At 44.4% G+C, this 25,781-nt stretch overlaps 1 protein-coding gene across 2 annotated transcripts in view; it reads left to right on the top strand.

Annotated features, from left to right (window-relative positions):
- The first annotated feature begins 415 nt into the window (after positions 1-415).
- Positions 416-25,781, top strand: part of LOC115092065 (complement C1q and tumor necrosis factor-related protein 9A-like) — a 28,163-nt gene continuing 2,797 nt past the window's right edge. Inside the window, exons 1-3 of one of the 2 annotated variants that reach the window (XM_029602548.1) lie at positions 416-551; positions 6,483-6,672; positions 7,438-7,500. In XM_029602548.1, the coding sequence (XP_029458408.1) occupies positions 6,507-6,672; positions 7,438-7,500 (229 nt within the window). In that variant the 5' untranslated portion in view covers positions 416-551; positions 6,483-6,506. Of the gene's footprint in view, positions 552-6,467; positions 6,673-7,437; positions 7,501-25,781 lie in introns of both variants that reach the window. The other variant, XM_029602549.1, reaches the window with a different exon arrangement.

Genomic DNA, 25,781 nt, shown 5'->3' with positions numbered 1-25,781 from the left:
GACTTTTGAGTAGAGTCTGCACTGGAAGCCAGGAGGAAAGCATGAAGGGGCTCTAGAGGGGCTCTGGCAGCGTATGCATAGTTCTTTATCCTCACAAACCTTTTGTTCATTCCGTGGCATTCTGGCCCTTTCCTATGTTGGCATTCCAGCAATCAGCTCCTTCCCTCTGTTCATGATGTACTGGGCTTCTGTTGCATGTTCACCCTGTATGAACATTGTGGTCTATAATGTTAATTGGGTAGTCTGGATAGGCCTTATGGTTCTGATTCTGTGTTCCTATGAAAGTGCAGTTGGAAAGTAGCTGCAGAGCTTGTTAGGTATTGATGGGAGCGGTTAAAGTACATGTTACAAAAGTTTAATGGTTACACAAATTCTTGAAAGCCTCCAGTTAATCAGATTTTCCAGTTAAGCCTAATTTTAATTACTCAGCATCTTTGAGAACTAGCCACCCCTACCAAACCTCTACTTGCTACTTAAATTACTTCTCTACTGCAAAATACAAAATGCAAGATGCCTTAAAGAGAGAATAGTGCAGGGATCCAGGGAACTAGGTAAGATTTTTTTAAATTAACGATATACTTGCTTGCTAAAACATCAATCATTGCCTAGTAACACATCACGGAATTTGTTCTGTTATTCTATGTAAATCTACAGTAAAAATCTGTAGGCTGCGCTCTTTTGTGTTTTAAAAAAGACAAAATAGGTTGTGTGATACATTGCAATGGTTCAACAATTGACACATCCTCTTTCAGCTCCCCTTTAAGTAGGATCCTTCTTCTGCTTTTACTTGAAAAGGGCTCATGTAATGATCGGAGAAAAAATGCAGAAATATCTAGAATTTGGATCAATAAATGGAATCACACAAGTGTGTGTGGATTCTGTTCACTGAAATTGCTGCATTAAAAAAGGTATCGGTTGGGCTGGGCTGATGGCTCAGTTGGTAAGTGCTGGGCACTGCCATTTGGAAGGTCCTTGGTTCGTTTTCCCCTGTTGGATTTTCTGCTCCCTGGGTTGGCTGGGACTGGGGATGCTGCAAAGGCTGGGACAGGGAGGGATTCACGGTCATCTCTTAAGAGCAATACCTAGGGGCCGGATTCAGGGTCCATGACTGCAGAGCTCCTGAAGGAGCCCTGGTAGTTGCAAATGAAGGTTCCTGGTGCCAGATCCAAGCCTTGGTTCCAACTGAGCTGGAAGTAAAAAGGAGCAGGAGGGTTAAAAAAAAAAAAAAGGTATGGGAAATTAGAACACAATAGCACAATCAGATTCTTCTGCTCACATTTAAAATTAGGTAGGTCATCGCATTTGGGTTTTGATATTTTTCAAGCAATTTTTTTCTTCCAGAGATTACATAAAGAAAAAGAAATAGAAGTTTTCATTATCTGTAGGCTAGCTGAAGCTGGGAGGTCTGTTGCTTGCTAAAGTGACCCCCTATGACTGGCTCCAGGGTATAATTGGGCTTAGGTGTGAATGGACTGGTGGTCTATGTCCCTTAAGTAGAGGGCTGCGGTTGCAGTGTTCTTGCTGGCTAAGGAAATGTGGTGCAGAGAGAGTAAAAGGAAGGCAAACCAGCAACATTCATATTTGGATTCTTCCCCTCTCCTTGTCATAAATGGCAGTGGACTGGTTAAAGTAGGTTAATTTAGTTTACTTTATTAAATGTTATACCGCTTTTCAACAAATCAAAGCAATTTACATTTTAAAGCAAAATATAACATATCTACAAATCAATTAAAACATAAGAGGATGACTTTAAAACAAGCATGTGGATGCCCACATACATAGCTATTTGGATGCATGCGCGCATGCCCATCTATTTTGTATCATGCGTGCAAATGTGCACACGCTTTATAAAATACACTTAAATCTACCCAGCATGTTCACATATCTAAGAGATACACGGCCTGTATTTTCAACATCGCCGAATAAGTTTTGACTTATTTATTTGAACATTTTATAGACCGACATTCGTTGGGAACATCATATCGGTTTACACAGAACAATAAGTAGTAAACAGGCTTTACAGGGAACAAAGAACTGAATTAGGAACAGCTTAAAGAAAACTATGAACAGCTTAATAGAAAACTAGAACTTTGGAACAGTAAGGGGTGACAGCTTGTCAAGAATCAGGGCATATCATCAACAGCTTAAAAATTAGCAATTTAGAACAGTAAGGGGTGACAACGTATCAAGACAATTAAGGTGTGTATGGTCATTTACACATTATTTACAGTAAAGAGATGTGTAGACACTATTTACAGTAGATGTGTAGACACTATTTACATTTGTCGCCATCCAAATGGCGACAAAGCTGCCACTTAGACAGGAAAGTCTAAAAAGCACTTCTTGTCCAGCTAAGTACAGCTGTTTAAATCTTATCTGGCTAAGTAAGATAGCCGGCTAAGTAAAATAAATGCGCTACTTAGCCAGATAAGACTTATCCAACTATCTTACTTATCTGACTAAGTAGCGCTTTTTTAAGACTTAGGGCCTCATTCCCTAAAGTATCGCAGGCCTGCGATACTTTAGGGAATGAGGGGCGGGGGGCTGAAACGGGGGATGAGCCTGCGCTAGCCGGCAGCGATCGCACTGTAGCGGTGCGATCGCTGCCGGTTTCACACCCAAAAGCGCCACCATAGGAGGTGTAGCTATTGGGCGCGAACTCGGACGCGAAAAGGGCCTTACCTTTTCGTCGTCCGCAGCATCTTCGCGGAGTCGGCCCCGGTGACGCCCCGACTCCTTCTCTTCCAGGGCCGACTCCGCCCTCATTTTGGTATTGCACGCGATAAGGGACGTTTCGCGTGCGAAACGTCCCTTATCGTGTGCGATCTGGGTGGAGAATGAGGCCCTTAGTAGGATAAGTCAAAATTGATATGGATCAGTGGTGAACATCTGCTATGCGCATGTATTTGTGCTCCTAATTTTGATCATTTAAACAAGGAAATTTAACTTGTGTATTTTCCTTAGCACTTGTCAGTCTTTTCACATGTAAATTATCAAATTCTGTAACACGCATGCGCGAAGGAAATTATCAGTTTTACTAATTAATCCCCCAGTTTGTCCAGTCTATCTCTAGGTCATCAAGATCTCCTTGGTTGTTCAGCCCGAATTCCCCCAGTTTACCCAGACCCCTCACCCAGTCAGTTTTAGGCAATAAAGAATTTTATTCTGCCTTATACCACATAATTAGCAGATAACAGCTGTACGCACATCGCATTCGCAGGTTTTAATATAGCAACTTATATGCGTAAATGTTGATCCTGCCCTGGAATGCCCCTGGCCCGTCCCTTTTTTATACGAGCAAATTTATTCATGCACCATTACCTGAGCATGTCTATTTGAGGTTTACTAAACAGCATTTACGTGAATATGTACTATTTGTGCGCAAATGTGCCAATTTGTAAGTGCACAGCTCTTTTAAAATTCACCTTAAAGAGAATAAAATAAACATACAGAATAAAAGACAAAATAAAAACACATTTAGTATACATATACAATCAGACTTAAAAATATTGAATTTGCAGAAATACAGAATTAAATTCAACTTATCTCAATAGATTTTAAGAAAAGGCCTGTTTAAAAAAAAACAACAAAAAACATGTCTTAATTGCTTTCTGGAACCTAAGATAATCAGTTCCTTCTGAATCTCTAAACTTAAGGCAGTCCATACAAATGGGCCTTGATAGCTAAAGTCGACTTGCTGTGAACACTCCAGTTTCATGTTGGTAGGACCTGGCAACTCTAAATGATCCTATGAGGATCTTAAGATCCAGGAGAGGCGGTAAGCAATAAGAAGATCTGACAAGTGAAAGGTAATGTAAGGCTTTGAATACCAGGCATAGAATCTTCCAAAACAGGCTGTTACAAGGTCATATTTTTTCAAACTAAAAGGCCATTATATTAATCCAACATATTGAGCATAAGTATTTGAGTTAACAGTTTTCAGAAATGGTTGCAACCTCCTGATATATCGCAGGTAATGAAATACAGAGCATACCATTGCGGAGACCTGATCAATCATAGTTGCTGTTGCGATTCCTCCTGCAGCCGGAGCCACGGGAGGTCTCTTACCTTCTTCAGCCGGCCCGACTCCTGACGCCATCTTGTCCCATGGCCCAGAGGCCGCATCCCCAGAATCTCCTGCAGCAGGACGCCGCCGACAGTCCCCTCTTCGCAGCTCAGGAGCTGCCGCTGTCACCATCTTGCTTCACGGCCCAGAGGCCGCAGTCCTCAGGTTCTTCTGCGGCATGGAGCCACCTGCTGCTCTCTTCTTTGCGGCAGGATGCCGCCTTCCCACGTTGGGGCCTGTCCTTGGCCCAGCCCTGCTCGATCTCCTCAGCGTCTCAGCAGCACGCATTGCCACTGTCCATGGTCCTGCCCCTTCTGCCTAGGGGGCGTGGCCACATTTTCTTCCAGGATTTAAAGGGCCAGCAGGGAGAGGTCCCTCTGGCTCCACCTGAACTCCTCCCAGGGTGTAGTTCCATCTTCAGCCCTATGAAAGAGCTCAGTCTTCATTCAAGCGTTGCCTTCGCAAGGAGTCAGTTCCCTAGCTGGACTGCTCCTGGATCTTCTGTTCCAGCTTCCGGTCCAAGAGTCCTCATGATGTTCTTCCTCGCTTCTGCAAGGCACTCTGTTCCATATGATCCATTCCTGATGTCCGTGAGTCCGAGTCCTGATGTCCATGTCCGTGAGTCCAAGTTCAGATGTCCGTGAGACCAAGTCCTGATGTCCATGTAGTTCCGTGATGTTCCAAGTTCGGTGATGTTCCCAGTCCTGATGCTCCAGGTCCTGTATAACCCATGCCTCCGGAGGTTCCTTGTTTTTAATCCAAGTTCCAAGTTTTTGTCCTCGTCTGCATCCAGTCCCAACTCTGGAGGATCCAAGGGGTTACTTCACTCTTGCGCTATGAGACTCCCTAATCCTGTCTAGCTCCCCTCATGGTCCGCGACCAGTCATCCGGCTGGTAGGGCGCGTAGGGGACAGTGTGGTCCGTGACCAGATTCCGGGCTGTGTAGGGCGCCTGAGGGCCTAGCTTGCCCTCCTCTGTGTCCACTTCTCCTCGTCAAGCCCTAAGTCTTCACGTCTGGGTCTTCGTTCCAAGTTCCACGTCTGAGTCTTCGTTCCAAGTTCCACATCTGAGTCTTCAATCCCAGAGCCTCCATTCGCCCTTGTCTCCTGTCCGGCCTGCCGCCTTTGCCTTTCCCTGTGGCAGGTCCAAAAGGGCTTGCAGTGGTCAGAGGACCACTCAGAGACCAACCTTGCATGATTGGCCTCACCAAGGCTATGCAGGTCGGCGGGGGCCTGGGTTTCTGGTCCCAGCCCAGACGAGATTTTTCTGCCTCGGCACTTCCTTGGAGCTCCTTTCCTGGTTAGCCAGGGTCCAAGGGCACACTTCTCCCAGGGATCGGGAGCGCTCCCTAGTGCTCCCTCCTATGGATCCCCAACAGTTAATCCACTATCAACCTTTACCCCACGAATTGTAATCACATTTCTGACTGGAATTTCAGTATATCAACTATTACAGGTGAGGCTTTATGGGAATTACTCATTTTCAGTATCCATAGAGCCTCCAACTTATGTGGGCTCACCTTCAATTTATGTACAAATAGCGATAAGGCTATGAGCCAAACAATTATTAATCTTTGACCAGTCTTCATAAGCTGTAACTACAATATCATCCTCATACATGTAGCAACTGAATCCTAACTCTGGAATAGGCTGACAAAGGGCTAAAAATATAAAAAAAAAAAAAAAAAAAAGGAGCTAGTACGATCTATATATAAGGAACCCCACTAGGTAGTTAATGTTTTTATTTCTATTAGTTCTGATTTTCAGTGCACCTGGAATGTCCGATTTGATAAATATGATTCAAACCATTTGAAAACTAACTTGGGAAAACCAGTTTCGGCTAACCTATTAATAACATCAAATATGACACTCATATCTATTGAAATTAAAAGCACAGCAGTTCTTATCTTAACCTCATTGAAAAGTGCACCCTTCTGGGACCCTGATAGGATTGTATTGACCCCCCCCCCCCCCAATTTTAGTGCTCTAGGTGACCTCCTAGTTTGCCTAATGGAAGCACCAGCCCTGGAGTCAGAGTTTTTAAAAACGATAATTTACGTAACTGAGAAATGTCTTTGCTCTAATGAACTTGACTCATAGCCTTAAAATATCCTTAATATTTTATGTTTATCAAGTATATCTATTGTAAAATCCCCTTTTTTTCGCAGAAAATAATAACTAGCGGCCATAATTTTAAAATATGCGCCCAAGTCCAGAACTGCAACTTTCTATCTTTAGAACAATTTTTGGATCTGCTCCTCAGACAAACTCTGCATGTATTTTGGAGACAGAATAAGATTTGTCCCTTGTTTATTTAAAAAACATCTCCTCATTAGGCCTGCTGAGCAAAGGCAGTTCTGTAGGTGTGAAGAAAATTAGGGTATATTCTGTCTGATTTGCAGCTTTCAATCTTGCAGAGCATTAGAACTCCTGCTTGAGCTATGAGAGTTTGGTTTGTACTTCTGGCTATTTTAGTCAGTACAGTGCAACTGCAGAAGCAGGACAGCTGCATACAAGGACACCCTGGAGTTCCTGGGAATCCTGGCCACAATGGTTCGCCTGGACGAGATGGACGAGATGGAGCAAAGGGTGATAAAGGAGATCAAGGTATTATGTTCTTTACTAACAAGGCAGCAACAAGGAATTTTTTCACCTCTATAAAAGTGTCTTCAAATGTGGTTACCCTCTCTCATTGCTGCCACTCCTTTCTCACTGCCACTCCTTTCTCACTGCTCCTCCATCACTACTGCCCCCCATCCCTTCATGGACTTCCTCTGCTGTTGCCTCTCCCCTTTGTGCCTTTACCCCTCTCCCCGAATCCCTTCCCCCGACTCGCTCAGATTTTCTTTGCTGCACTGGGTAGCTCTGGCTGTGTCTGAACTCAAGGACACGGAGACCCATGTCAACTCTACATTCCTCCTGGCTTGCCCACCTTGAGTATCCAAAAAATTATGATACTGTGAGATGCTCCATCCAGAGTGCAAAGAAACTGGTATATTACTGCTAAAGCATAGAAGACCCAGCATCGTTGCCTTGGGAGAGCCTGACCTTGTTAGATTTCAGCCGCTAAGCAGCGTCCGTCCTGGCTAGTACTTAAAGGTGGGCCCACCAGGGAAGACTGGGTGCAGCAGAAGATAATGTAAACTCTGTAGTATCCGGTTAGGAAAAGGTCACAGGCAACGTGGTGTGGTTTTGATTGTCTAATCCTTAACACCCAGCAATGGGTAGAAAGAGGATAGGAAAAGCAAAAATAGTAGTGCAGAAGGGCAACAACTGTACAGAATAAGAAACAATAGGCCATGCAACAAGTCAAGGAAATATGACCTATACATGCTATGATGTCTTTACAAATCTATGGTTTTATTCCTAAAGGTGAAGAAGGACTTTCTGGAATCCCAGGAAAAGATTGCGCAAAGGGAGAAAAAGGATTACCAGGTCAGAGAGGAGCAAGAACTCTTGTGCAGTTCTCAAGTCTATGAAGATGCTTGTTGATTGATATGTGGTTATACATCACAAAGAAAACAAAAAAGAGTGGCACCTGTCTGGCCCAGTCTTGCTGACGGTCAGAACCTGGCATGTGCAGCAGGGGTCTCCCATGCTTCCTAGATTGAACACTTACCATGAAGTAGAAATAACTTCCACTCTTCTGCATTAGCACGCAAGGATATGTTACATGGGAAACTAGGACAGACGAATATGAAACATTACATACATGGTTCTCTTCATGAGGAATTATACTGGTATAAACTGGGCATAATGGCAGGGAGGAAGAGTAGCAGACTCACTAATGCAGCTTACTTCCTATCTAGGTAACCCTTACAGTCCCAGTCCTTCCCACGGGGAGTGGGGGGGAGAGGGTGTCAGGTGATACAGCCAGAGAAAGTTAACCCATGACCTTCCGATATTGGTGCTCCAACCCTCCTTCTCGATGGCTGAACATGGTCTCTGGCCAGGGATTTCGTCAATACATACATAATCACCCTTTCCAATGGGAAGATCCAAGTTGGAGACGAGATGGCTGAGGGGGGGTATGATAGAGGTGTTTAAAAACATGAGAGGTCTAGAACAGGTAGATGTGAATCGGTTATTTACTCTTTCAGATAATAGAAAGACTAGGGGGCACTCCATGAAGTTAGCATGGGGCACATTTAAAACTAATATGAGAAAGTTCTCTCTCACTCAACGCACAATTAAACTCTGGAATTTGTTGCCAGAGGATGTGGCAGTTAGTATAGCTGTGTTTAAAAAAGGATTGGATAAGTTCTTGCAGGAGAAGTCCATTACCTGCTATTAATTGACAGCCACTGCTATTACTAACAACAACATGGAATAGACTTAGTTTTTGGGTACTTGCCAGGTTCTTATGGCCTGGATTGGACACTGTTGGAAACAGGATGCTGGGCTTGATGGACCCTTGGTCTGACCCAGTATGGTATGTTAAAAAAAAAAATCTAAAAAGTTCATTAGTGCCCTTTTCTTGCAAGTCTTTTGGAAGGTGGTGGCAATTTTAGGGCTGCTGCAGGCCCTTTCAGGCAGGGACATCAGGATGCGTGTCAGCATCACGATGCTTCCGGAATCAGATAGCTTAAACTCTTTTGTTTTTGTTAAAATAACACAGCTTGCTTTTTTTTGAGGAAAACCGTGTTATTTTATTACCATAGGATTACCTATGCATTAGCTGCTTTGCATGAGTTTACAAATTTTATGCATACAAATGTATACATACAACTAATTTCAATAGGAGTGGGTTTTTTAAAATCAAAATATCACTGCAATATGCAATTATTGCACGGTAAACACTGTTTTTCACACGTTAATTGCTTATTGCGACTTAGTAATTGTACTTATAAATTTGTACTGAGGCAATGAAGAGTAAATTGACTTGTCTGAGATCACAAGGAGCATCAGCAGGATTTGAATCTTACCTTTCTCAGTTCTCAGCCTGCTGCTCTAACCATTAGGTAGCTACTCCACTCAGATCTGGATCCAAAGTTTTGCTAAAGGCTGGAGTGGAAGTCCCAATTCCAGAACACCAGGCCATCTCTCAAAATTTCTTTGACCTTTACAAAGGCCTTGGTATATTCAGAGGTCCATATGCATTCACTGAGTTTAATCAGATTCTTCAATGGAATGATCCAAGGTGAAAAGGTAAGGAAAAACAGCAACAATATCCTACCAGGCCAGGATCCAGCGATGAATATGGATCACATTTTCTACAGGAAGTTTTGGTGTAAGCTGAGGGGGGTCATCTGGAGCCAGCAGCCCCAGTGTCTGGGTGCCACAGGAGCTACAGGTTTGCTCTCATGGCGGGAATGAATACAATGTCATTGGTATTCGCTCAGCTGCCGTGGCATTCACCTTCATTCCAACCACCCTGAGAACTGTGGATCTGGATTTGAAGTGCTGATGAAGGCTTGAGTGAAAAAAACATAAATTTGTTGTAGGCAGTAAGGATGCTAGGGGCGAGGGGTAGGAGAAAGAGGGCAAAGAAAGGCCAGGTCCCCTGGTCATGTGATATGAGTAAGAACCAATGTTTTATTGGGAAGCCATGCTCCATATCTCATTACTCTTCATTTCTCTCTGAATCTTTTCTGTCTCTCTCCATCCATCTATCAATCTTTTCATGCTTCCTCTCTTATCGATTATCTTTTTTTCTCACTTGACCTTTTTCTTGCTTGTTCCATCTATGCTCCTGCATCCTTATTCCCTTCACACTTCTCTTTCACCTCCACTTGTCAACCCTCGTCTCTCCCCACTTCATTCTCAACCCATTTCACTTCCATCTCCCTTCCCGCCTCTCTCCTGTACACCTTTCAGTCCCTCTGCTCTCTATCTCATTCTTCTGTCAGAGGCTGTGGTGATATGAGGTCGAACAGAGGAAGTTCCTGTGCCCTCTATTACCCCACCCGCTGGCACCTGGAATTCAGAAGGGGGGCAGAATGCCACCATCAGACACAGTGAAGGTTTTTCCTGCTTCTAACCAGTGCTTGCAAGGACCCGCAAGAGAGTTTGGGTACAAAATTTACAACATCCATTACAACTCTGGAAAAGCAAGAAGGAAGGTGCTTGCCATTAGCACTTAGATTACCAGCTTTCCTTACTCATACTGCCCCACACCCCCCCCCCCTCAATCTAGATTTGAGCTTTTTTTAAAATACAGATGTAGAATTGTTTTTAACAAAATTATTTTTATTAAGAAGGAAGTCCACAAAGGCGCACCTTAAAATGTCATGTGTCTCACAAAACTCAATACAACTATCAAAAGATTAACACACTGTTACACCTTCTTTCCAATCCCAAGGTCCCCCCTGCCCCCTCCCCTACATAACACAGTGATTACTATCAAAGGCTGGCTCCACTGGTTTCAGATAAGCACAATGGATTTAGAATAAAACATTCTGGAAGTAAACATTCTGGAAGTAAGAAAGCTGGCATATGTATCCCAAATTTTTTAAAATTTTGCCTTTTTCAGACTGGCTAACGTGAGCACTGACAATCTTTCCATAAGCAGCAAACTATGCATTTGAATCCTCCACATAGACAAGCTGGGTTGGATCTTTTGCTATCCATTGCAATAATATAAATTTTTTGATAACAAGACATGACTTTCATATAAATAACAGCACATTATCAAAATCAAAATGTGTAGAAGGCAAAGATTAGCTGCTGCTAAGAGCCACCGTCATTTGAGCACATGGGAAAATATGTGAAAAGACTATTTACCAAAACTCTTTAATATAACAACATTGCCATATACAATGTATATAAGAACGTTCCACTCCACATTTAGGCTGCTTGCTACTATCAACAACCTTGGCCAGATACAATCTACTTGGGAAGAACTTGAAGTACAGTCTATGGATAAATTTTAACTGCAATTCCCTCAGGGCCCATAACTCTACTAATTTGTGAACATGCTCTAATCTATTTGTCAAATAGTCTTCCATAATCTCTGTTCCAATATCTACAGCCCAACCTGGCACAATAGGAGAAAGTAATCCTTCAGCAAATTCCCTCATGCTATTTTTATATATTTTAGACAACCACCCTTTCTCTAGCTTATTGAGCATCATATTTCTTTTAAAACATCCAGTCCTCCTGAATACCGTATTCTCCACCTATAACAAGGAAGAAATATAGTGTCGCAGCTGTAGATACACATAAAACTGTCTATGGCTTAGATCTAATCTATCCCTTAATTGCTAGCATGATAGGACTCCCCCCTATTATCCAATAACAATTGCCCAACAGAACTCAATCATATTAATTCCCAACTACCAAATATATTATGCTCCAGTGCTGGTAAAAACTTTTTTGATCCTCTAAATAGGTAAACAGACATCCAAAGAAATAAACCATATTTCTTCCTCATCCATTCCCATCCTTTATGTACTGTATTAAACAGTACAGAAATTTTCACAGATCTCCTTATTATCTTGTTGTCTGACCCCATGCAGGTCTTTCTAAATTGGAATAAACCGAAAACCCTCTAAAGATTTACCCACTCTAGCCAATCTTATTGCCATATTTAAACAATCCATGTTATTGAAAGAGCAATGTGTTAGATGTTTGCTGCTCTAGCAAGGTATACAAATTATTTTGTACAATAAAAAATTGTTCTCTATTGTCATCAGATAAATTTCCTACCATTTTTAAATGGGCCTTCTAAAGCTGCTTTTCCAATTGGATAAAATAATTATTTAGTGCTTTCCTCTTATTAAAAGGAATAGGAAATAATATGCCCTCTTAACACCACTTTTGCTGTTTCCCAATATAATTTAGGTGACTCCCACATGTTGCTCTTTATTGTTACGCTCCGCAGCCACAGGCGGCTGCAGCTGCCATTGCTCACCTCTCTTTTTACAACTTTGGCTCCCTTGGGCGAACTCGCGGCTTCGGCCAACCACCGCCGGCCTTCCAGCCTCCATTCCTGGGCCTGCTCGAGCAGCATGGATGCTGCCGACCACCATCTTACCCGTGGGGTTCCCTAGGCATGCGCTCACCCTCCAACCAGCTTTAACCACGTCATGGCGGGAACCTCGAGGGCGTCCCTAGCAGATGACGTCACTCCACTCCGATACTTATACTCGCCAGCCCAGACAGCCGGCGAATTGGCAACGAGTTCACTTGCTGCATTCCACAGCTTCTCTTCAGCTTGTTCCGGTTCTGCTTTCGTGGTGTGAGACTATCGGGTACCCACTCCTTGGAGGGCCTTTCACTCGGACTTCAGCCTGCCTTATCCTTGAGGCCTACTTCGGGACTTCCTTTTGCTTCCAGTCGCTGTGAGTACCTTTCTCTGGATCCTTGTGGTGATTCTACGTGGGAATCCTCTCCGGTGTACCCCACTCTGTGGACCATTGCCATGAGGAGTCACTTCCGGGTTTCCCCCCTGCTCCGCAGGACCTGCACCATGTCACCATCAGAGAAACCCTTGACGCTGTACCCCGCTCTGCAGATCATTGCTGTGAGGAATCACTTTCGGGTTTTTCCCATGCTCCGCAGGACCCGCACCATGATACCATCAGAGGAACCCTCGCCGGTGCACCCCGCTCTACGGCCTACTATTGTGTTCTCCCATCGAGGAACCCTCCTGCATACTTCACCACAGATTCAATGTATTCAAAAACTGTACTTTCTTGGCATTCCCCACTCCTCGGGTAGTGCCGCGTCTCCCCTAGACTCTCGTCTCTCAAGGTGAGTCTGACATCAGCACCTCTGCTACCGTACGGTGGCCCGCCTCCAGGTGTCACCCTCTCCTGCTCCACCTCTACGTCTGCTGTATCCCATCCCGCAGACAAGGCTCCACCTCCCGACAGTGAGGCCCAGCGGGGCTCCTCCCCCTGGGCGGTTACACCTCTCACCTCGACCAAAGGGCCCACTCACTTACTGATCCTAACAATTATGAAACACAAAATCCTTCCACTGAGCAAAAAGAAACTATTTAAACTAAGTGTTGTCTAACAAATGAATAAGGAGTTTCCACTTAGAAATTTTAGCCAGCCTACCAAACCTGAAATCCATAATCACTGGAGCATGGTCTAAAATCACCAATACTCCAATGTCCATCAACTTCGCCTTTAAAAAATTGCTTTGGAAACCAACAAATAATCTAGTGTACTCTGAGAAAGATGAGTTCTGGGCACACAAGTAAATCCTTTAACCCCGGGATACAGTGCTCTCCAGACATCCAGTAATTGCAAATTAGTGCATAAAAAGGAATACCTTTTCTTGAACTTAGTCTATTCACTGGTGCCATACTAGCCCTGTCTAAGTCAGATGTGCTACACAATTCATGTCCCCTCCCATGATAATATTCACCAATTGAGAACTGAACATATACATTAGGAGCATGTATATTATCCACTCACCCCACAATGTCCCCAACCAAATCACATAACATCTTTCCAGGTTAGCAACAGTTTTCTCTGTTACCACAACCATTGTCTTATGTAAAAGAATCACCACCCCCACCTTCCCAGACATTGGAGAAGAAGCAAACTTTCCTTGACACACCCTCTCCAATTTTTCATGTACTTCTCCATTCAAATGTGTCCTGCACCAGTGCAATAATCGCCCCTTGCCTCTTCAAGGCATTCAAACTTTTCCCTTTTTATTGGGTATCCCAAACTTGCTAAATTCCAAGAAATTATATTATTAACTGGAGGTAGAACTAGAAGACTGGGAGAAAATGAGAGAAGTGGAACAACAGTGAGCCAAGCTAAATGGAGCAATTACAAAGGCAACAAATCTATATGTTGGAAAAGTAAGAGGAATAAGAAACCGACGTGGCTGATAAAACAAAGGCAAAAAAAACAGCGTGCGAGAAATATAAAGGATCCCAAAAAGAGAAGCAGAGGGAAGAATATCTGATGAAACTGAGAGAGGCAAAGAAAGAAATCAAGAAAGCAAAAAGTCAGGCAGAAGAAAGAATTTCCAAAGAGGTAAAGCGAGGTGACAAAATGTTTTTCAGATGTATAAGAGAAAGGAGAAAGGTCCAAAGTGGTATAGTGAAATTGAAAAGTGTAAAAAATTAATGTGTGGAGAGAGACGAAGAAATGGCCAAAATATTAAATAAATACTTCAGTTTGGTGTTCACTAAAGAAGACCCTGGAGAAGGACGGTTGTTAGTTGACAAGACTGTATATGGAGATGGAGTATACAAAACTCCATTTACAGAAGAGAATGTATGGGAAGAGCAAGGAAAACTGAAAGTGGACAGTGACATAGGGCCATATAAGGTACATCCCAGGATACTGAGGGAGCTCAGAGATGTGCTGGCGGGTCCGCTGAAGGACCTGTTCAAGAGATCCCTGAAAACGGGAGTGGTGCTGCAAGATTGGAGAAGAGCAGTGGTGGTCTCGCTTCACAAGAGTAGGAGCAGAGAGGAGGCTGGAAACTACAGGCCGGTTAGCCTCACCTCGGTGGTGGGAAAATTAATGGAGACTTTGCTGAAGGAAAGGATGGTGAACTATCTACAATCTGCTGGGTTGTTCGACCAGAGGCAGTATGGATTCACCAGGGGAAGGTCCTGTCAGACAAATTTGACTGATTTTTTTGATTGGGTGACTAGAGAATTGATCAGGGAAGAATGCCTGATGTGAATTACTTGAATTTTAGTAAAGCATTTGATATAGTCCCACATAGGAGACTTGTGAACAAAATGAGAAGCTGGGGAATGGGTGCTAAGGTAGGGTAGTAGTGTGGATTGCAAACTGGTTGACTCACAGGAGATAGCGTGTAATGACATTGATAAATGGAACCTACTCTGAAGAAGGAACGGTGTTAAGTGGAGTGCCACAGGGATCAGTTTTGGGTCTGGTTCTGTTCAATAGCTTTGTGAGCGACTTGGCAGAAAGGATAGAAGGTAAAGTTTGTCTATTTGCAGATGATACTAAAATCTGCAACAGAGTGGGCACACCTGAAGGAGTAGAGAAAATGAAAACTGATTAAGAATGCTTGAAGAGTGGTCGAAGATTTAGCAGCTGGGATTCAATGCCAAGAAGTGCAGAGTTATGCATCTGGAGTGTGGCAATCCAAAACAGCTGTATGTGATGGGCGGTGAAAGACTAATGCACACTGATTGGAAGAGGGACCTTGGTGTGATTATGTCTGATGATCTGAAGGCGGCAAATCAATGTGACAAGGCAATAGCTAAAGCCAGAAGAATGCTGGGCTGCACAGAGAGAAGAATAACCAGTAAGAAAAGAGAGGTGATAATGCCCTTTTACAGGTCCTTGGTGAGCCCTCACCTGGAGCACTGTGTTCAGTACTGGTGCCTATATCTCAAAAAGGATATAGACAGGATAGAGGTGGTCCAAAGAAGAGAGACCAAAATGATGAGGGGTCAGCATTGGAAGACTTATGAGGAGAGGCTGAAGTATCTAAATATGTATACCCTGGAAGAGAGGAGGTGCAGGGGAGATATGATACATACCTTCAGATACCTGACAGGTTTTAATGATGCAGAATCATCAAACCTTTTCTGTTGGAAAGAAATCAATAGAACTAGGGGTCATGAAATGAAACTCCAGGAAGGACGTCTCAGAACCAATGTCAAGAAATATTTCTTCACAGAGAGGGTGGTGAATGTTTGGAATGCAGGAGCCGGAGCGTCCATTAGGCGAACTTTGGTGGTCATCTAGGGCGCCGAGCTGTAGAGGGCGCTGAAGAGCAGCCATGTGGTGCAGCAAGCAGGGCCTATCCCGCTCACGGCAAACAGAAATAGAGACTGTGTGCTTCTCAGGGCCGCGAGCAGCCCTTGCACCGGCCTTGCTGGAATGCTCTTCTGGAAGAGGTGGTGAAGATGAAAACAGTGAAGTAATTCAAAGGGACATGTGATAAACACTGTGGATCCCTAAAGGCTAGAGAATGGAAATAAAGAAAAGAGTATATGGGGGTAACTGGGGGTAACTTGCTGGTGTGGCATTTGTTACCCTTAACATATAAGCCTTGATACTGTTAATGCAACTCCATCATTACTCTCTGCTTCAATGGCAGTGAGAAAAGGGGAGTTGGATTCAGACATTGACTAATGAGGGCCCCAAGTTTTATGGTTTGGGGAACAAATAAACCTGGGGGTAAACCTGCTGATGCGGCTTTTACTACCCTTAATTACTAAACCTGATACTTTTAATGTAGCTCCAACATTGCTCTCTACTTCCACGGCAAGGGTTTAGGGAAATCGGATTCAAACAGCATCTGAGGGCCCTGATCTTTACGGTCTGGGAAACTGATAAGCATGGGGGTAACCTGCACAGTGCAGCAGATACTGGCATAAGTATAAGCTTGCTGGGCAGACTGGGTGGATCATTTGGTCTTTTTCTGCTGTCATTTCTATGCTTCTAGCCTCCTAGCCTAAGTGCTACCTCCATGTATACTCTCTTGTGCACCAAACAGCCAAAACAGAAGCATCAAAACAGAGCCAACAGCAAACCCCTCTCTTTCTCCCCACCACCCACTCCTCCCCGTTTTCTACCCTTTCTAAACCCTCCTTCTTTCTTACCAGAGCAAAGATCACTCACAACCATAACTCCCATCATTTCACACCCCCAAGCACTGTCCTCATCAGCTCAATCAACCAATTACCAACCACGGCTCAAATCGGACTTTCAACAAGCAAACCAGGTCACCCACACAGTCACCTTTCTGCACCTGAACCATACATAGAGAAAAATAAAAATGTGAAAAAAAAGCACTGTATCCGGCACAGTCACTAGAAAAACTAAATTAATACAGCAAACAGCATCCTTCGTAACAAAGTCAATGCAAGCTCAGCACTAGCCACAGTTTTCAGGACTTATGTCATTAGAAACAAACTCAGAAAAAACTCCCTAGCTCAAACACTCAAAATTGGAATGAGCTCACTCTTCAACATTAACAAGCAGCAGAAAAAGAAAAGTCTGTGACAAGACAGTTCACAGTATGCTGCAACTCCCATGCCTCCACAAAATTTCCTAGCTTCCAACGCAGTATCAAATTTAGCAGAATAATCGTTGAAAATTTAAATTTTTCACCCTTCATAGAGCACCTCTGATTTTTGCCTAAATGCTTTAAGCAGTAGAGGCAAATCATGAAAATTCAGCAAACACACCATAATCAGATGTGATCAGTCTCTCCTCTCACCTTTAAGACCCAAACGGTGCACTCTTTCAAACTGGATTTTAGGCTCCTGCAGATCTAGACCTAGTTCTTTCAACAGCCAGGTCTGGAAAAACATTTAAATTTTGGCACATTTGCAGCTACCCCCAGCACCTTAATATTATTGTGTGGTGGCTCAGATTCTCAGGATCTTCTAATTTGTCTTGTGCGGCCTGCACTGCCTTTTCCAGCCCCTCTACTTGCTGTTCTAGGGCCTGCGTCTTCAAAGTGTTCTCTACATCTCTGGTTTTAAGGTCAGTAAGTGTTTAGCAAAGTCCACAAATTTGACATCCATCGCTTCCACATATGAATTGAGCTTATCCAATTTACTATCCATCGCCGATATTATGACCGCAGATACCTGCCTATTAATCTCTGCTTTTTCAATTCCATGAGGCTCCAAAAGGTCAATGGCCATTTTAAGATCAGAGCTTTTGAGTTTATCTTTTACCTATTTCACCACCCTGGTGGCAGGGCTGGCACGTCCATTAGGCGAACATCGGCGGTTGCCTAGGGTGCCGAGCCGTAGGGGATGCCAAAGAGCAGCCACGTGTTGCCACAAGCGGGGCCTATCCCGCTCGCGGCAAAGAGAAATAGAGACTGTGTGCTTCCTGAGAAGCACACAGTAGGCGCCAAAACAGGTGAGGGGGTGTGACCGGGGGAGGGGGGGGGCGGGGGCAGCGCAAGGGTTGCCTAGAGCGTTCAATAGCCTTGCACCGACCCTGCCTGGTGGTCATAACTCACTTCCAGAACATAAGCACCACAGCTGGGATTGCAGTTCAATCAGAATATTATTATTGCCAGAATTGTATGAGCTCAAGATTTTAAAGTAAATCAGTAATGGTACCTGGAGCTGCTGACACACATCTGTGCAGCTCACAGCATCATGTGATCGCCTCCATTTTTAAAAAATGCAAACTTAATTTTATTTGCTGTTAATGCCACAACATACAATAAGAATACATCTAATTTATATTCAGTGAAATATTTTACATAACAATTGCATAATATGAAATGGAAGGTGTGTATGATACGGCATATTCCGCTTTCAGAGTACCAATGCAGTTTTATAGTAAACAAATAAAATTAACATACAGAAAAGTGAAAACTAAAAAGGGTAAAAGTTTTGTGGGTGAGCAAGATTTGCACTTATACACACATGGTCAGCTTCAATAAATTGTTAAAAAGAAAGGTAAGGTATTTAAGATCCCTTTCTCACCTCTTATCTGTGAGTTTCTCCATGGACAGAGCTTCCCTTCCCATTCACCACCCATCCCATCCAAACTTCCATATTGGGCAAACGCACCTTTTTCCAATTATCTGCTACAGCACAGTAAGCAGCCACCAATAGGTGGATGGCAGATGTATTTTTTTAAAGGCTAAGTATTGCTCCCTGAAACAACACTTCAGGGTGCCATGTCTCACAATCATTTTCTTCTGTACCTCCTTCCAGAATTGAGCAATCTGAGAATACATCTACAACATTAACCTATTTTCCCATACACTCTCCCGCAATGTGCTGATACCTGAGAATAAACCTTATATATCTTTTGTTATAAGGTACGACCTATATAGCACTTTTGTATTCATTCTTTAGCACACAATTTCACCTTTTTCACATGCAAACATGGTGTTTATTTATATTGAGGTACTTCCTATTTTTGGTTGTTACCCCAGATAAAGATACTGGACACCAGAGTCTAATCTAATAATTTTTTATTCCCCGTAATCAGGTTTGATTGTTTATGGACTATAATTAAAGGGGGAATTATACTGAGGTTGATGAGTTATTTTGGTGAAGTCCCAATCCTAAACAAAACAGGTCTTTAACTTACTATCAATCTCAAACATTAAATGTAGGTCTTCCCGTGCGGTGGGTCTCTGTCTGTTCCCTGGAGCCCACTTAACCCTTCTAGGCCCTGAGATCTTTTACTCAGGAGAAGGGCTCCTCCCTTCACCCAAGATTCCCTGTGGGTCTCAATCTTAAGGAGGACCAGGTGAGACAGCTGTGCTCAGTCCTTTAAGATAGTCTGAGGGAGTTTTCTGTCCACTTCCTCACATACCCTCCCCCTCAGCTCAGTCTTGCCGGGATGAGTGTCTGCCTGTCAAGGGACACAACTCTTGACAGGAAATCTGAATTGGCATTCTCCCTTCCTGCCCTAAGTCAGATATTATAGTTGAAGGGCTGTAGGGCCAGGAACCATCTCATTACCCTCGCTTTGGACTCTTTGTTCCCACTCATCCATAGGAGCGGTTGGTGGTCCATTTCGAATGTGAACTGCCATCCTAGTAGGTAATAGCATAAGGCCTCTAAGGCCCACTTGACTGCTAAGGCCTCCTTCTCGACTGTTGAGTAATTCCTCTCGCATGGCATCAGCTCCCAGCTAATTTATGCACAGGATGTTCTTGGCCATCCTTCTTTTGTACTAAGATAGCTCTCAAGCCAACTTCTGAGGCATTGGTCTGCACCGTGAAGGGTTCGGTGAAGTCCAGGCTTATCAGGACCAGTTCAGAGCATATCGACTCTTTTAGGGTCCTGAAGTCCTTCTTTGCTTCGTCTGACCATTGGACCTTCTCTGGTGCTTTCTTTGCCAACAGCTTTGTGAGGAGATCTGCCTTCTCTGAGTAACTGGGAATAAATCTTCTGTAGTATCCCAAAAGGCCTAGGAATGCTCTCACTTTCGCTTTTGTTTGCGAGACTGGCACCCGGATGATTGCCTCGATCTTCTTGGTCTGTGAATGGACATTACCCAGCAAGTACTTCTTAGGTTAACTGTTAGCACAGCCTGGAATTGGCTAAGATGTGTCTTCCAATTGGGGCTATGGACCATGATGTCATCCAAGTAGGTGGCTGAGAACCCTTGATGTGGGCAGAGTCAACCAATCATTGAAACGTTGCAGGGGTGCCAAGAATATCAAAAGGGAGTATGGTGAACTGGAAAAATCCACCGGGTGGACTTCTCTTTCAAGAGGATATGAGAGGTACCTGCCAATACCCTTTTGTAAGATCGAGAGTAGAGATGAACTGGGCTGATGCCGGATGCTCAATCAGTTCATCCATTTATGGCATCGGATAGACATTGAGTTTTGAAACCTTATTGACCTTTTTAAAGTTGATATAGAACCCTTTGCTCCCATCTGGCTTTGGCACCAATACTATGGGTTGGGACCAACCACTGTTCAACTCCTCTACTACCCCAAGCTGGAGCATCTCCGTCACTTCTGTCTCGATGACATGGTTCGAGAATCCAATAAGGTTGTTGCTGTACCACAATTTCAGGAGTTGTAATGATGTCATGTTGCAGCAGGTGGGCACGAGAAGATCTCCTTGTATTTCTCTCCCAGCTGCTTTAAGTCAGCTGCCTGTGTAGTGGATAGCTGCTCTGTGAAAGGAACCTGGGTTTGATCCACTTTAGGTCTGAGCTCGGGAACAAACTCTTTTTTCTGTACCATTCTGCACTCCTGTGCAACTCATTTTTTCAGAAAGTTTACGTGCTAGATTTTAGTTTTCTTTCATTTATCTGGCTGAGCTATTTTGCAATCCAGGGGCCCTGTTTTCTCCAAATCTTCGTAGAGACCTTGCCATCGGGCTAACAGCTTGCTCTCCGAAGATGGGAGGAGGACAAGGTGCAGTCCCCTGGCTGGAATACTCGGACTGTGGGACTACTGTAAGCCCGAGATTGGGAGCTCTGAGCCTTTCAGACAAAGGTGGGCCACCTCCCCAGCTTTTTTCAGGCGATCCTGCGCTCAGAGACATAGTCAACAAGGTTTTGCCTGGGGTTTGCTTTCTTTCCCCAGGTCTCATGAGCTATGCGAAGATGTTGGGTTTGTGGCATATTGTCGACTCTTGGTTGAAGTGGAGATGATTCCTCCCACGGGGAGGGGCCCCATGGGGAACCACAACGATTGGCTAGACTCTAGTAAGCAGACACTGAAGAAGGAAAGCTTTATTATACTGCGATAGTAGAGTTGAATCTTGCCCAAAGAACAGCAGTACTGTAGTCCAGCAGAATTTCAGTAGCTCAACAGTCTCTGTAGATGATAATCTCAACCAGATTTAGCAAAGGTCCGGTAGTGTTCCGCAGTGCGGGATAGGCCGTGAACCTGGAGGGTGGAATGAGAAGAGCTGGAGCGTAGAGGTACTCACAGAGAAGCAGTGTTGATAACTTCCTTCGGTAGTTTGAATGAGGCAGGGGACCACAGGTCCAAGGTGCAGGATACCCTGAGTAGAATAGGCCCTCGAGGAGCGAGTACCTAGGAGCGCCGAGGGTTCCTGAAAGAAAGCAAACAGGACCCCCAAAGAGCGGGTGTTCTTAAAGTTATCAGAGTAGCTCCGGAGAGCAAGTAGAAGCGGGAGGCCCCCGAGGAGCGGGTACCTGGAGCTTCCGTAGGAGCAAGATACCCCGAAGGGCAGTGAAGGATCCAAGCGAGCAGCTTAGAAGCGGTCAGAGTAGCAAAACCGAAGTCCTTGCTAACTCGTTGATTTGGAGTGGAGCGGAGGTTTAAATACCCGGAGGTACTGATGTCATGCGGTGGGGCCATCCCCGAGGTTCCCTCCATGACGTATTCAAAAACGTAGGCAGCATGCGTGCACGTGCCCTAGGAGGCCTCAGGAAGAAGCATGGCGGACAGGAACACCCATGCTGGCTCAGAGACGCCGAGGGTTTCGGCAGGCAGCAGCAGAGACAGCCATCCTTCCAAAGGAGGAGGAAAAGGGTATAAGAGAAGTAAGGCAGAGTGGTCGCAGCTGTCTGCGATCTGCGGATGCAACAAGAATCTTCTCGGTCTCCTTCCATATAGTATCTCAAATAGGGAAAACACCATGAAGTTCTGTATTTTGCGGATTGCGAACAGCACATAGGGTAGTAATGTGTCCCAGTTCTTTCTGTCTTCATCCACAAATTTCCTCAACATTTGTTTGAGCATTTGACGGAAGTGCTCAATCAGGCCATCGGTTTGCAAGTGACACACCAAGATCCACAGAGTTTTTACTTTGAGCAAGGTGCAAAGTTGTTTCATGACCCTGGAGACAAAAGGGGTATCCTGATCTGTCATGAAAAAAACGCCATTAGGGCAGTCACCACCATCGGGGTTTGCATTGCCTCTGGATATCTTGTGGCATAGTCTAGTATGATGAGAATGTAGTTATTTTATCAAGTTGATCTCTCTAATGGCCCCACAAGATCCATCCCCACTCTTTCAAAAGGGATCTCGATTATAGGCATTGGTACGAGAGGTGCTGCCCTTACTCCGTCAGGCTTTGTGAACTGGCAGATAGGACAGGAGTGGCAATACAACTGGACCTGTTTATGAAGGCCCGGCCAATAGAATTTTGCCAGTATCTTTTCCTGGGTCTTTTCCTCCCCTAGGTGCCCCCCCCCCCCCCCCCGAAGATGACTGTGTACTAATTGCATGACCTGCGGATGATAGGGTTTGGGAACCAGGAATTGTTCTGTCACTTTTCCTTCCACACTTCCTTTTGTGACTCTGTAAAGCAAATCCCCTTTTATGACAAAATAGGGAGGAACTGGGTCTGTAAGCTGCGCTCTTGGGACTACCTTTCCAGCCATCCTTTGTTTATGCTCCTGGGCCCTGAAAAAGGATTCATCCTCCCTCTGAGCCCGCCTAAATTTCCCTGGATCAACCCCAGTTTTCCACTCTAAGGGGCCAGTTAAAGCATTCTGGTTGGATGGTTGTTCTCTCTCCATCTCCAAATCCACCATCTCCTAGGGTTTTCTCCAGCCTGTAGAATTCCCTGCTGAAATTCTTGTCAGTAGGCTTCTGGGGTGAGCTCCACTCTCTCTAGAATAGCTGCCTTGACTTCCGGATAGATGGCCCTCTCTTCTGGATTAGCTATTTGGTAGGCATCTTGACTAGCCCCAGTAAGTAGATTCCCTAGATAAGTAGCCCACTTATCCTCTGGCCAACCTGCTCAAAGTTTTTCAAGAAGCCCTCTGGGTCTTGTCTAGGGTTCACCTTAAGAAGTTTTGGTGACACTGAAGATGGACTGGTTATGGCCATTTGCATAAGAACATGCCATACTGGGTCAGACCAAGGGTCCATCAAGCCCAGCATCCTGTTTCCAACTGAGGCCAATCCAGGCCATAAGAACCTGGCAAGTACCCAAAAACTAAGTCGGGCTATCTGAATTAGAACCGTATGTTGCTGCAGCACCTGCTCTTGCAATGCCTGCTGCTGATTATTTTGCATTTGCAGGGCATTTTGTAATTGCTGCTGGCTGGTAGCAAGGACCTGGATCACCTGCTCCATGGCTAATTTCAAAAGGAACATGTATGCGCCCATAAATATGCACATCGGCGCGTGAGCGGAAATATGATGCAATTTTATATCACGCACGCAAGTACACGCAAATCATTTAAAATCCCACTGTTGCGCATATGTGTGTGCATAATCTTAAGAGGCGGTTTGAGTAAATGTCCAGCGCGTATTTCCGTTAGGGCTTTAGCGGCTTTTACACACGTATGCAGGTGGATTTTAAAACATGGCTCGCGTGAGGGAAAAAACTGTTTTTCCAATTAGTCCACCAGTTTGTCCAGTTGACATTGAGGTCTTCAAGACCCCTCTGGTTCTTCATCCTGTAAGCCCCCTACTTGACCGCGAACCTTCACACTGTGCTGAAAGCCCTATAACTCCAGATCTCTTGACTTGCTCCTAATTAGGACCAGCAGTAAAGTTACGCGGATAACACAAGGACACGCGCCATGGTCCACTTTTTTAAAACTCGTAGTTACAAATGCAAGTCTTAGCCCCACCCTAGAACACCCATGCCACGCCCCTTTCCCATCCTTTATTCTTCATGTGCACAGGGGTATGTATGCATGTACTTTGCAAGTTCTTAAAATGTTGTTGCTCATGCGAGGCCCACATATGCACATATATAGCCGTTTTTGTGCAACACTTAAAATCTACCTCTCACTGAGCTACCTCCAAGTTATGTACCTCTCCAGGGATAGGAGAGCAGGAAAGAAAACAAACAAAAAAAATCTGCTGGCCTATCCTGCCCTTACTCACAACTAGACTCTCGACTATACAGGCAGGGATAGGTCAATTGACTTGTGCAAAGCTGGGGGAGTGAAACTGGGAGGCCCCAGGAAAAAGAAAAAAAGAACTTTGCAGAGTTTATCTCTTCTCTTGCTGCGGCTGTGGGCTCTTGTCTGTGCTTCCCGCTTAGTCAAGAAATTCCACTGTTAGCACCATATGTGGTAACTCGAGTGGTAGTAGCTTGGAAGCTGCCAGAGGAAAGAGGCAGACTCTAGCTGTGCAGTTTATTTAAAGTGTAATTGAGAAAAGTGCACAGCAAAACAAATGAAACAGGCAGCTCGCCCTGGAGTTCAGGTCTCTCACAAATAACAGTGCAGTGCAAAACAATGTAAGCAGCTCATCTTGACTTCAGGCAAGTCCCAGTCCTAACTTACTGTCACTCTAAAACCTTAAACATGAATTTCTGTCTGTTCCCCAAGGCCTGCTTAATCCTTTCAGGCCTGAGTTCTTATACACTGGTAAAGGGCTCATCCCTTCACCCAGGATTCCCTGTAGGTCTCAATCTTAAGGAGGGCAGGGCCAGACAGGTGTGCCTGGTCCTTTAAGGTAGTCTGAGGGAGTTTTCTGTACACTCCCTCTTTCCCTTAACCTTTCCCAGCCATTGATCTCTGTCTACCGCTGCCTCTCTCTTCGCCTCATATCCCTTCTCTCTTTGCACTCCATCTATCATTCTTTCATCACTCCCCTTGTGCCTCCTCTGTCCTTCCCTCCCTTCCATGGATCACCCTCACTCCATGACTCCCCTCTGCCCTCATCTGAGGCTTCCTTCTGACCCTCTTTCTTCCTTCCCCTCTCTATGTCCCATGTCATTTTCCCCCTCTCCCTCCCTTCCCCATGGCTCCCCTTTGTCCATCCTCTCCCAATCTCCCTACCCCCTCTCAAGGGCTGCCTGGTTTTTCAGCAGCAACAAGCTCTATTGCAATTCTTTTAGGTTATCTTAATACAATGAACCAATTCTCTTGAAAAGTCTCTGACATTACAAATATTAGGGACCAGAGCAAAGAACAATTTATGAGAGTGTTAAAACAGAAAAGAGAAACCTAATAGGAGAAGCACTACAATATGTTAAACATTTCTTTCTCTAATGACTGTGGCTTACAGAAGGAAGAGGAGGAGAGTCCATGAATTAGCAGTTATAACTTTTCTTCATGCACTTGCTGCAGCTGTTTATTTGTTCACAAGATGTGAAGACAAAGTGATTACAGATACTGATAATTATTTTGACTTTGGGGAGCTGTCAAGACCTGATATTACTGCTGTTCTTTGTTATCCTTCACCCCCTCCTCAGAAGCAACTACCCTGTATTGATGCACGGTTTGCACACCCAGTAGGGTTGGCCCTACTCCTGGTATAATGATGTTCCTAAGCATTGTATGTGCTCATCAAATTTACTTATGCATTAGCTTCAATTATCCTCTAAGGCTGAAAAATATTTTAGAACATGCATACAGCCACAATCCCATTTTTAACAAAACTCAGGAATCCCTCAAGGCGTAACCTCATGGATTACATGAACC

This window comes from Rhinatrema bivittatum, chromosome 5, assembly GCF_901001135.1.
Source record: "Rhinatrema bivittatum chromosome 5, aRhiBiv1.1, whole genome shotgun sequence".
Taxonomy (NCBI): domain Eukaryota; kingdom Metazoa; phylum Chordata; class Amphibia; order Gymnophiona; family Rhinatrematidae; genus Rhinatrema; species Rhinatrema bivittatum.
The sequence above is the reverse complement of the archived record's forward strand: the minus strand, read 5'-3'. Positions and strand labels throughout refer to the sequence as shown.